At 56.5% G+C, this 12,315-nt stretch overlaps 2 protein-coding genes across 2 annotated transcripts; both read right to left on the bottom strand.

The window, feature by feature from the left end:
- Positions 1–1,606: 1,606 nt before the first annotated feature.
- On the bottom strand, positions 1,607–6,164 carry GGTG_05753 (hypothetical protein). Its single transcript, XM_009223560.1, has 3 exons — positions 5,185–6,164; positions 4,829–4,987; positions 1,607–4,679 (listed from the first exon to the last, which is right to left on the bottom strand). Exons 1-3 carry the CDS (start codon positions 5,196–5,198, stop codon positions 2,420–2,422), a joined length of 2,433 nt encoding a protein of 810 aa, XP_009221824.1. The 5' UTR covers positions 5,199–6,164; the 3' UTR covers positions 1,607–2,419.
- Positions 6,165–7,602: 1,438 nt separating this feature from the next.
- GGTG_05752 (hypothetical protein) lies at positions 7,603–8,118 on the bottom strand (the record flags this gene model as incomplete). The annotated part of the gene is made up of 3 exons (XM_009223559.1): positions 7,603–7,750; positions 7,911–7,965; positions 8,052–8,118. The coding sequence occupies 3 exons, from the start codon at positions 8,116–8,118 to the stop codon at positions 7,603–7,605; spliced, it is 270 nt and encodes an 89-aa protein (XP_009221823.1).
- Positions 8,119–12,315: the final 4,197 nt, after the last annotated feature.

Raw genomic sequence — 12,315 nt, 5'->3', positions numbered from 1 at the left:
GGGGGTTGGCCGTCGTGGCTTGAACGCACGTGAAAGGAGACAAAGCACAAGAGACCTACCAGCTTGCTAGCTGGTCTTGGGGCACTCTCACAACCCATAACTTGTCACAGGTAGGGCACGCACATGGGAGGTGGGTATCTCGGCGTGTTGAGGTACCCGAAGGGTCTAGACCCGACCGGTTGACCGATCGACGGCGGTTGGACGTCGGCGAAGGGGGGCAAACGCGCAACGCATTCGCCACAGCAAAAAGCACTTGTCTGCAGGTCAGCACAGCCACTCTGCGTGGGAGATTGCGGGTGGTGTTCGGCCCAGGAACGGGATGCGACCCACCCACCAACCCTCCTCCCGCAATCGTTTCGAGCAAGTCCGCCCTGGGAGGGACAATTGCCGTCCGCCCGCCCACGCGACCGCGCCTGCTCGATACAGGTACCTGCCTAATAAACCCCATCAGCCCTGGTATCTCTGCTAGGTATCCTCTACTTGCGCTTGAAGGTTTTCCTATGGGTGAAAATGGAGAGAGAGAAAGAAACACACACACACACACGCAATAAAGACGTGCGAGACACTGTGTCGCTTACTCCTTTCCTAATTGTGCTGGGAAATCCCAGCAGGCAGACGGCCAGGGTTTCGTTCGGATATCGGAATAACTCGCGCTAGAGAACGACAGCGGACAATACGCTCCCGATCAGGTGCATCCGGGCTCTTGGGCTTGGGCTTCAGGCGTTCCGCTTCATCCTTTTGATTACGAAAAGAAGAAAAGAAGAAGAATTGCGGAAGAAGAAGCAACATTGAAGGAAGCTGAAAACACACACTGTAAAATGAGCGAATCTCTACATGTGGTCTGGGATACAGTGGGAGCGACATCAACGGGCTGGAACGCCAGAGACCAATCGAAAGCCCCCAACGGCTCTCCCCCCCCTCCATCTTCCGCAGTAGAGTGACGTTGTGGGATGGCGTCTGTGCCTGCTGAAATCCTCCGGGTGGAACAGCGGGAGAGGTGGCTCCCCCCCGAATGGGAGACGGCGGATCGTCGTCTGAGGAGCAAGCCCTTCCAGCTGCCGAGCCGATCACCACCAACCGGCTGGGCACCCTGCCAGAGAGTGTGAGAGGCCAGAACGGCGACAACCCCGGTCAATACCTGGCCGGGGCGAGCGGGCAACAAGTCATGGACAAGCGATGTATAACCCAAATGTGGATAACAAGGGAGATTATCACAGTAGTTAGTTCGTCTGCGTTGCTGGCAGCCCAAAAAATGGCACATCGTTGTACTCTCGGCCGTTTTACCACATGCGGCACAATGGTGGCAACGGTCCTCCAATCTCCATCCCTCCAGGCCACCAGCCGCGGTGCGCGCGCGCGCGCCTCGGCATTCCTCCTACCTGGGTACCCCCTCCCCTTGTCCATATCCCTGTGCCCGCTGGGCCGGGTCGGGAGGAGATTTGGTTTGCTTGCCGTGTCGCATTTCGGTAATTCGATATCAATGGAGAATGGGATCGTGATCCCCCGGGAGTGTGCCTGTCCCAAACCTAGGCGCTGAAGGCGGCCGGGAAGTTATGGACCCCCCATGCAAACGTGGAGGGCCGAGATTATACGGGGAGCAGTAAAGTGGAACAAGAAGCGTTGTTGTGAAATAGTTGGGTACCTCTAGGTAAGGTACCTAGGCCACCACCCAAAATGATGGCAAGAGATCGTAGCCTTTTCCGAAAAGCGTCCGTGGCGACTGTTCTCATCTAAAGCCTTTCCCCGCAAAAAGCCAAATCCCGTCCAAGTCCTGCCGCCTCCCGCCTCGCCAGCAAGCCGAGCAGCAGCTGTCATTGATACCCGGCGACATACGAAGCAGATTTGATGAGAGTGTGAGAGGACAAAAAGGAGCTGAAGTGACAGAGGTCACGTATAGAAAATAAAATATATAATAGAACAAGCCTCCCTCCCCCGCAAACATTGAATGTGCTCCCCGTCTTGTTTTCGCGCCGAGCGTGCGACAAGGGTTGCACGTAGAGATTTCCAAACCCGAGATCAGAATAAGGGAGACAGGTAGCAGTGTAAAATAAATAAAAAGAGGAAAAAGAAACCACAAACAGGGTCGCCCGTCGAGGGGTATAAGGTATCTCGAGAAGGGAATAGTTTAAAACGCCAAACTGCAAAGCATCCCTTTCGTGGTTGATCGTGTCCATTAACCCAACCGGACCCATCTCCGATGATTAGGGTCTTTCGTGCGAATAAATGGCTTGACACCCCAAGTCTAAAATGTGTTTTCGTCACTTTTGTGTTTCGATCGCTGTGTGGAGGGTCCGTCTCCGCTCTAGTCGGTCCCACGGCGGCGTGTGAGAGGGGTGTGTGTTTGTGCGTCCGTGTGCGTATGTTGTCTGTGTTTGTTTTTTTAAGATAATGCGGCGAGCAGCCGAAGTTAAAAAGGGGTTCAGAAAGTAAGCCGGAACTCGTAGCCGTCCTTCCTCGCCGTGAGCGCCGAGGCTGCGTCGTTGGCGTTGGTCTGGTCGTCGACCGACATCTCCCACTCCCTCTTCATGGCCGCCTGCTTGGAGGCCGACGATAGATCTGCAATCTCTAGCGTCATGTCTTGGGCTTCGGGCAGTTCGGCGATCACGTCGTCGTCCATCTCGACCTCGAGCCGCTTGAGGACGTGGACCACCCTGACGACCTTGGACGCGTCGACGTTCCACTTGGCCGAGATGCGCGCCACGAATTCCTTGAGGGTTCTTTGCATTAGGTAGATGGCCCTGTGGAACTCCTTGGCCTCGGCGTTGCTGGGATTGGGTCTTGCAATGTAGAAGCACGCAACCGGCTTCGTGCTGCGCTCTGGGGGCGGGCGGTATGAGGCGTCGACGCCGAGAGCCTCGATCCACCCACTCAGGTTTCCAGCCTCATCTGTCCTGGATATGTTGACGGGCTGGTCGGACCCCTGCCTGGCCGTCAGGGGCGGGTCGTCAAAGTCCTGCCACTGCGCGTTCGCGCCAGCGGCCGATACTTGGGAGTGTAGCGAAAGCGAGCTCGGCGACGGCGACACAAGAGACGAGCCGGCCCCAGAGCTGCGTCCACTTCTTGCCTGCCAGGCACTGGCATCGGTCTTGCCTCCCACATCCAGAGTCTCGCCAGGGAGTGACACAGGGTGCGCATCTGGGTCGTCCAGGTCTTCGCCGCGAAGGTACAGGACGCTGACGGGCCTGGTGCTGGTGAACATGTCTTGCAGAGTCTGGAGCTTGAAATGCAGATCCTCCTCTAGAGGTGGACGCTGAGCTCCGGCGGAGCTCGTCGAGGACATTGACCAGGTTCGCTTGTGCTTCTGCACCTTTCCGGGCCGTTGGGAATCGTGGTTCTTGGCTTGCGACCCACCAGACCGCTTGCGCTTGTTGAAGTCCTTCATGCCGCTCTCCGCCTGCGAGATTTGCTGCTTGAGCTTGTCGATCGACTTCTTGATGTGGGCCACGTCGTTGGAAAGCTTGCGCTCGGCGCCGTGGTCGCGGAACAGCTTGACCTTGCAGTAGCATATCTCGGTCGCGGCGGGATCGGAGCCCGCCTGAGGGGCGCTGTCGACTGGGAAGGTCGACGTCTTGGTGCAGAGTCTCACGGGGATGCCCTTGACGCCCTTGGAGTGGCTAAAGTCGGTCGACAGGAAGTTGAAGCGCACGGCAACGGTGCACTCGGCCGCGCCGTTGATGCCAGGTGTCCAGATGACAGAAAAGCCGTCAAACGAGGACGACTCGAGCTCGATGCGGGTCCGCTTGTCGTCGCCCTCGGCGGGCTGGCCCGCCTCGACATACTCGACAGCCTGCAGCTTTCCTCCTCTTTGATGGGCCTCATTCGTTCCACGTCCTTCCTTCCACAAGCTCCAACACACACCCGGCTTCAATCGTTGTTGCTCGTCTTCGAAGGAGACGCGCACGAAGGTTCGGAAACGGGTGCCCGGCACAATGGGGATGGTCGGCTGCGTGTCGACGATGGAGAGCGAGTACGCTTGGCCCTTGTTCAGGTACGTCACAGGGATTTCGTCGGCGTGCTTTATCATGGCCGTCGGCGCGTTGAGCGTGGTGTGAAAGCGGAACTTCTCGGCCGAGGGCGGCAGGCCCATATTCAGGGGCATAGAATATTGCCTCGGCTGGAAGCTCACGATCGGGGACTGGGTCTGGAAGGTGGAGCCGATGGAAACCATGCGGTCCTCGGCGGCGTCTGAGTCCATGGGCGAGCCATCCTGGTCCATGGTCTCGTAGCCTGTATCCCGGTGCACGAAGCTGGAGGGCGCAAAGGCAGGCTGCGTGGGCGGGGGCTGGATGAAGTGGTGCTGGAAGTGAGGCGCCTGTGGGTGGTGGTACGGCTGCTGCTGCGGGTGGTGAGGGTGCATGCCTGGGTGGAAGCCGCCCGACATGTCCATCATGGCGGCGGCCGGATGCATCTGGGCCTCCGAGGTGGGTATCGACAGCGGGGTCCCCAGGCCCATGCCGAGCGCGAGCGAGGGCGTGTGCAGGTCGCCGGCCTGGGGGTGGTAGAGCGTGTTGGTGCCCCCGGGAGTGGGGGTGTAGTAGCCAGGAGGCGCATTTGCAAAGTTGGAAAACGAGAAGGAGTTGGGGTCCATTAGTGACGGCGTGAACTTGAAGAGGTCGTTGCCCGTCGCTCTTGGCGTCGGGTCCTGGTCTCTGAATGCCTCATGACCGATGTTTTGCGGCCTAGTTGTGCGCGCGGAGCGCTGTCAGCTTTTCTTTTGATTTGTGAAGTTTGCGAGACGGATAGATCGGGAAATAGAGGCAGAACAAGGGAAGGGACAACAGAAGGCATGACGAGTGAGGCTGGGGGCAAAGGCGGAAGCGGTGCATACCTGTCCTGGTTACTGGGGACGGCGCCTGGATGGTCTGGCGCGACGATACCGACAGGTGCTACTGTCGACGACGTCCCAGCATCTGCGGTGGTGCCGACATGGGGGAATTGCTCTCTAAAGGTGGCAAGCAGGTCATCGCCAGGCTTTGCCGAGCTCGTTCTGCGAAAAGGGCGCAAATAGAAAAAAAGGCGCAATGTCAGAGATGTCCTCAACCGTTTTGTGTGGGTTTTGCGCCCTCTTTTCTCTATTTGTCCCTCTTTTTCCCTTTTCCTTCCTCTGGCGCCCACGGCAACTAGAAGGCGGAAAAGAAACAAGTACGAGAAGAGAGGGCAAATAAGTAGATGTGAGGTACATACCGTTGGCGAAACATAAGGGCGAATCTTCAAATGCGCTGTCCAAGGACAGCCGTCTCGTGGGGAAATCAGCAGCGGAGGGCCAGCTCTTTTTCTTCTCGTTTCCCTGCTATCCCCGTGGGCCCGAGCTAAGTGCGTGGTGAGAGTGCTAGCGCGCCAGACAGAACCGGACTGTGTTGGCTGGCTGGAGGAGCAAGCCGGTGGATGCGCCCTCTGAAACCCTTGCTCCTTCTCACAGGCTACCCTCGCGATTCTGCCGCGGGACTAGCCAAGCCTCGCTCTGGTGCGGAAAGCGTTGTTGTCGAACCCGACAGGTGAGGGCGTGCGGTCACGGGTGCTTGGTTATTATGCGACCGTTCCGTCCGGAAAAGGGCGTGGGAATTGTTTTCTCAAAAAGAAAAGAAAAAATAATAGCAATAAAATGGTACTAGAGGGTAAACGTGCACGGCGAGCGAGTGGGAGGGGGCAAGCGAGTGTGATGTGGGAGTAGGGGGTATGTGTATGTGTGTGCACGCGCGTGTCTTATGCTCGAGTATGAGTGCGAGCAAGCGTGGGGTGCGCGCAGGTGTTGTGTGGTTCCGGCGAGGAGGAACAAGCCGCTGCAGGAGAGGTCAGGTGAGAACGAGAGACAGACCAGACCTCCAGACGAGCACACACAGGCACAACCACGCTTCCTTCTTCTTTCCTTCTAGCGGGAGCCTCGGGCGGCGGGATGGGTGAGATCGGGTGCTGGAGAGTTTGGGAAGGCGGGCGAAGCGGTAACAGGAAGAATTATACGAGAAGAGGCTGATTCTGTCCGGTGGGTGGTGCGGCGACTTGTACATCTAGTAAAGGAGCCAAATAAACGGAATGGGAAGTGGGTACTTTTCACATATATGGTGGAGAGGTGTCGAGAAGTCGCAAAGGCGTGATCAAGTAACCTCGCTCACTTCGGATCGAGGCTGTGAGGAGTAGTCGCCGACAGGGGAGGGGGTGTGGCTAAGTCCACCCGACTTCGCGGGGTGGTGTACCTAGCGAAGGCGGGTTGGGCTGGGTCGAGCGTTTTGAGTGCCTTATTTTGGTGTGCCGAATGGGGAGGCGGGCAGGCTGGCTGGCAGTCCTGTCAGTTCTTCGTCAGTCGGCCTGAGGGATAACGGGTGTAGTAATGTGGTGGTGGCAATGGTGGGCCTGGCCCTGCTCTGGGATTAGGTACGCACGTTAGCAATCTGTGATCTGGAGGTAGCGCGCTTGTCACGGCGCACTTCCTCCAGACGGTATTGCGGTATTGCGACCCCAAGGCTCCGTCTCGCTTTCTGCCGCGCCGAGCCAGTCGAGCCGTCGCCTGAGTGTCCCGCCACCCACCTTTTCTGACTTGCGAGTTGTCCTTGTCTCCCTGTCGCCGCCGGGGGCTCCTGGTCATGGTGCAAGGAACATATGTTTGTGCATGTGGGAAATCAGGTGGAGAGAGCCTCTCCATTCGGCCCAATTGAGCGCAGGCCTGGCCTGGACGCCTCCAGTCGGCCGCAGGTACTTTGGCACTGTCACGGTGTCAAGGGGAGAAGGCAAGGTGGAGAGACCCCACCTGGGCTGGCTCTGCTTGGCAGGTCTCCACAGCACCGTCAAAAAAAAGCAGCGAGGGAGAAGGTACATTCGGCCAAAGTATCTCACGCCTCCTCCATCTGGCCACTGCATCTGGATTGGATGCCCCCTCCCCTCCCTCGCTAGGAATCCCTGCCGGCCCTCCTGGCATCTGTCGAGGTTGGGACGGATCTTTGATCTGCAGGATCATCTGCTGGACCTTCGACCAACTGCGCCTGTGGCTGCCGCCGTTCGCATGCCACAAAGCAAATTTCGTCTTGCTAACGGCGAGCCCGGGGCTATCCAACACCGCCTCCAGATACCTAGACCCAGAAGCCCTGCACGGACTCGTTAGCTGCCACTGGAACGATCTAGGGAGTCGGTAGCCTTTTTGGGCTATTTGAGCCTGGTTTGAGTCGTGTGTAGTTGTGCGAGTGTGGCTGACGAGCAAGCCTGCAATCCACAGCCAACCCCGACTGCTCTTCGAATCCCCCAGAGTTGAACAAGGACGGTCGCCGAGACCGATAGGTACCCAACACCTTCCCGCCCTGCCGCCCAAGCCGCCGCTGGATCCCTGGGTGCTTCCAAAATACTCGTGTAATCCATCATCATTGCATCTCTTGGCCGGGCTCCCAAGAAAAGGCAACACGCGCCCCTCTGCGGAAAATGAATAAAGCCATGCTCACACACGGTTTTTATTACCGCTTCGGCCGTTCTACTGCATGTGCATTCTTTTCCCCTCCCGGCATCCCCCGTCAGCGTCAGAGCCACGACAGGCCATGAAGGTGGGCTCGCTCTAGACGGGCGAGTATTGCCTCCACTCTGGCTGGATGGCTCAAGGAGGGGGTGATGCGTGACGGGCATCTACACACTTCCGTGTGCTGTGCGTTTCCCCGACTCCGCGTCCGGGCCAACTCCCATACAACGAGCAACAAACATCGCGCCCCTCGCCTGCTCTCGGCTCGAGCCTGGCACACCGACAATGGGAAATCCAGCAGCGGCCCTCGCGTGCCTGACAATGTATTTTCTTGGGAAACTCAATGTGTTATTTTGCGCAAGCGTGCCGGCCCCGTTCCTTTCCTATATCGGCGAGAGGTGTCCCCGCCACAAGCGGCAGTCCCACCCCCCCCCCCCAAAAAAAAAAAGGGTTCTATATTGCTCAACCTACTCACAAGCCAGCACCTCTATCTTTTAAGCGAGCGGCAGAAAGCGTACACACACACCTACCTGGTTCAGGGACATGTCCAGGCGCATAAAGGGTGGCACACTTGCTTGAGTGCTTACCTAGATAGGTAAATCCCCATTCTACGCACCTGTCTCGTCACTTCTCGACTTGGAATGGGATAGCAAGGACATGGCATCGCTTGCGGTCTGCGGCATGACGGCTCGGGAGAAATCCCAAAGCAGCTCGTGTGGGCCAGGGCAGGACGCGCGCCGAGAAATATGGGATATCGCACAAGGCCGCTCCAGATCGTATCTCGCGCCTGGGCCTTGGCTCGCAATGTCGGGGATGGCGGACTGCGTGGGCGAGAGAGGGCTGCGGAGTCCGCGACATCCACCGCGGCCGTCACCCACCCACCACACCGGCAGTCCGGACCTTACTGTTTTGGCTGGTCATAGTGGTTGCCCAAGCCCCGAACGGGTCGAGCATTGGCGCTAGCCGAGCCGGGGTTGGGCTTCTCGTAGGGCCGTTGGGAGGGCATTGAATCAGACCACAGCTGGTTCCGTCGTGATTTTGGGACCACCACAAAATGAACATGCTTACCGCGGACAACAGGATGACGCACCCACGCCACAAGCGTCGCATTCACCCAACCCGCGTTCGACCGATCGGGAGATAGTGCTCTCGCCAGCGCGCAACGGCCAACAGTTCGCGCGGCAGTCTTTCCCCTCACTTCCGCCCTTCGGCTGTGTGGACTTCGTAAAATGTGATGGGGCGGGGCTGGAAGCCACCACCAAGATCCAATGATCTCGAGCTGGGCACATAAAGGGCTGGGGCAAAACCTAGCAGTCACCGCCTCTTTATAGCGACAGATATTGGCATGGAGACAGCGGCATTGAGTCTCATTGATAAAATCACCCTTAAGACTGGGATCCAATATATGTAACTGCACCAGCGCATCGATGTGAGGGTGCCATGCCGGGGCACGGCAGAGAACGGACACGCGGGGTTGCAGCAGGACGAAGAACATCCCAACGAGGGAAAATAACAGAAAGAACGGAGGTAACAAGAACAAAGCGGCAGCGAGGATACCCACCCTGCATGTTTATCCGACGACGCCGTATCCCTGCACCACACAACAAGAAATGAATAGAGCAAACGGACTAACTACCTGGGGCAGAAGGGTAGCCACGGCGCCGCGCATATCGATCCTCCAGCGTATTATATATGCCCGGAGTATTACATGTAAATGGTGGCCTCGGGGAGATCGGTTAGCAGAATGCCACAGTGCGTAACAAGATTTGATATCACAGCGGCGCAGAGCCCGCCTACTAGGCAATCTAGTGGGTAGAGCCTCCGGCTGGCCAGAACACCAGCACCCCCATGACAAAATCGTTGAGACCGCAAAATCAATTTTTTCCTACCAACTCCACCGCCCTCAATCCAACCCACGCACAACAAAGCCTTACAACGATGTCTACAGAGCTTTCTACGCCTAAAAAAGCACGCGTGCAAGCCGTATGCGATTTCCTTGATACAGAAAAGCGTCCCTACAGTCACAATGCCGTCTTCCGCTGGGCTGGCGTTTCGAAAGCATCTGGCTGGCGCATCCTATCCCAAAGCCGTTAACTCGACCCCCGAACCTTTCATTCCCTCCACCTTACCACCGACTCCCGAAGCCGGAAAAAGCTTTTTTCCCAAGCAGATATTAACAAAATGACTTTAATCTTTGAAAGCAACGGTTAAGACGGACGCACGCTTGCTTGGGCCGATATCCCAAGTGCTGCAAGCTTCGATATTCAAGCTTTCGAACGGACAATCCAAAAAGCTTTGCAAAGCGCCCAGTTTAGGCGATGCGTTGCTTGCAAAAAAACCTACGTTAATCCACGCTTGGCTAAACGCCGGTGCGAATACGCCCGCCATATGCTTGAAAAATACCCAATGCCTCAAAATTGGTACCACGTACGGTGGTCTGACGAAACGCACTTCGGCTGGGGATCAAAGGGGCGCGTTTACGTCCTTAGGCGCCCTTGGGAAAGAAATTGCCCAGATTGCGTTGTAAAGGATAGGCAACCCCCAGATAAGGACCTCGTTCGAGTGCATGCATGGGGCGCTATAGGGCATAACTTTAAAAGTTCCTTTGTTTGGTACGATATTGGCAACGCCAACGGCAAAATGACTTTGCAGGCTTACAGGGACCAGATTTTCGAGCCCGTTGTAAGCTCTTGGTTAAGGGACGGCCACAACTTTGTGTTAAAGGAAAATAACGATTCCGGCCACGGCATTGGGAAGTTAAACATCGTTAGGACCTGGAAAAAAAAGGCCGGTTTAACGTTTTTTTTTAACACGAGCCATAGCCTTAACATTCCCCCCATTAAAAAAGCATGGCTAGTACTAAAAAACAACACCAGATTACAGGCCGTTTGGGACGATAGGTACCTTAAAAAATTAGCAAAGGAAGCTTGGGAACGCTTGTCACTTGAGTCTATCAACAAATGGGTTGACGCTGTACCAGATATCCTAGAAAAGATAGTTGATGCGGAGGGTAAAATGACGGCCTACGATGGTTAGCCCCTTAGATTTTAGCCCTTTTTTTTTTGCGGTCTCAACGATTTTGTCATGGGGGTGACCAGCTACGGCACACTGCACTTCCACCACAATAGGGTTGTTCTTTAGGGTTGAGACAAGGAAAGGCAAAGAAGACACTAAAGAGGAGTTGAATCGCCAGAACGCGTTTCGGTGGTAGGTGTGCACGCCTTGGTGTGTCTTGGTCCTCGTCCCATGATTGCTAGTCTTGGTCCAACGACCATCAGAGCAGCTGAAAGATTACGACGCCCTACAGCGATCGGCACGAATTTGACTGAACAAGGCTAAATAGATCTGCAAAAAGACCCCTCACATCACTTTTGTTCTAGCACTTTTCCGATGCTTTCAATGGCTTCCATCGCTCGTCAGCCGACTCGGACGAATGCTAATTTCGGTAAGGTGCACGGATCTGACGTCATCCCATCAAACTCCCCCAGTCCACGCCACTGCGCCATTGAACGAGGATGGACCCTGAACGGCAGGTGGCACCCATCGCGGGAAGTCCTGCCTTGTTTGTGGCACACCTTAGCAGAGCCGGCACCGAGCGACTGGGTGCCTGGAAGAACCCACAACCGCCAGCGCTCGAAATGCGGAAAGGAGAGCGGGCTTGTAACGGTATCCAAACCTAGGTACCGTCCTGTCCCGACGGACTCGCTTACTAGGACACATAGGGGAGGACAGCTCGATGGCTCGATGTATTGCCCAGGGCCACTCCCTGCTATCCACATTGCTTATGTGCGAAGGTGGCCTCGGCCTTTCTATGGTGGGGACCATTTGCACACTGTCCACGACAAACAGATCGGCGATGACATCAGGCCCCACCTTGGAGTCGTGGAGTTGCTGCGACACGGTGTGATTCTCAACGGCCAAGTCGGGAATGGTGGCTGCCGAATATGGCGAAAAATCTTTGCAAAAGAGAGGAAAAAGGCAAAAAAGCGGGTTTGCAAATCTCCTCCAGCTCTCGTGCGCTATCAAAAACAGATCGGTGTCGGCCTGGACTCCCGGAAACCAGGGCAAGCTTAAGGAAACGGTTACTGGGGGCGGGCTGGTCGTCGGGTGTGTATGGTTGTGATCCTAGCCGCAAAACTTAGCGGCTGTGGTTTGGACCCTGCGTTTTTTTTTTTTTTACGGTACGAAAGCCGAGGATTATCTCGACATCTTTGTATCACCGCGATTCGATGCGATGCGTATGACGCGGGCGGCCAGCAGATGCGGCGGCGGCGGCAAGCCAGCCGCAATGTCGCGGGTGGTGGCTGAGCACCCATCAGGCCAGGGGCGGTCAGGGTATGGGAAATGCCTCTCGGTTTCCGTTTCCCCTTACGCGCCTGCCCCTTATTTTTACAGCTGCTAGGAGGGATCAAGCTCCCGTGGCTCCCCGCCGCCGCTGGGGGTATGCGTACGCCCCTTGGCTAGGATCACGAATCAGGGCTCTGTTGCCAGCACCCACATCGACATTTGAGATACTTTCGGCCGTTGTATCTAAGGATAGGGCTAGGGTTGAGCTGGCTGGCCGTTGTCCAATTTTTTTTTTTCCCGTCTCGCGATGCCATGTTGGCATTGTGCATGTGGCAAGGGTATGCCGGGGCCCAACGGATGTTCTTCGAGGTGCTCGTTTCACAGTGGGAACGGGAAGGCAACCGCGAGGAAAGGGAAAAAAAAAACCAAAAAAAAAAAAAACCGAGTTTGGACCACAAACGTGGGGGCCGGTTGGGGCATTACAGCAGGTGACGTCACTCGCCCTGGCGCCTCTGTCGGCGCAAGAACTCAGTCCGCAGCGCGACGTCAATGCAGACGGTACACTCAAGCGCCCACTCAGGAGCCCCCAAACA

The sequence above is a fragment of the Gaeumannomyces tritici genome (genome assembly GCF_000145635.1).
Source record: "Gaeumannomyces tritici R3-111a-1 unplaced genomic scaffold supercont2.3, whole genome shotgun sequence".
Taxonomy (NCBI): Eukaryota; Fungi; Ascomycota; class Sordariomycetes; order Magnaporthales; family Magnaporthaceae; genus Gaeumannomyces; species Gaeumannomyces tritici.
Note: the sequence above shows the minus strand (reverse complement) of the source record. Positions and strands in the feature narration are given on the sequence as shown.

Bases quoted from the DNA above. Each gene is read 5' to 3' on its own strand.
- GGTG_05753 (XM_009223560.1), bottom strand. The intron at 4,680-4,828 runs GTATGCACCGCT...GCGCACAACTAG, and splicing joins GTCCCCAGTAACCAGGACAG to GCCGCAAAACATCGGTCATG.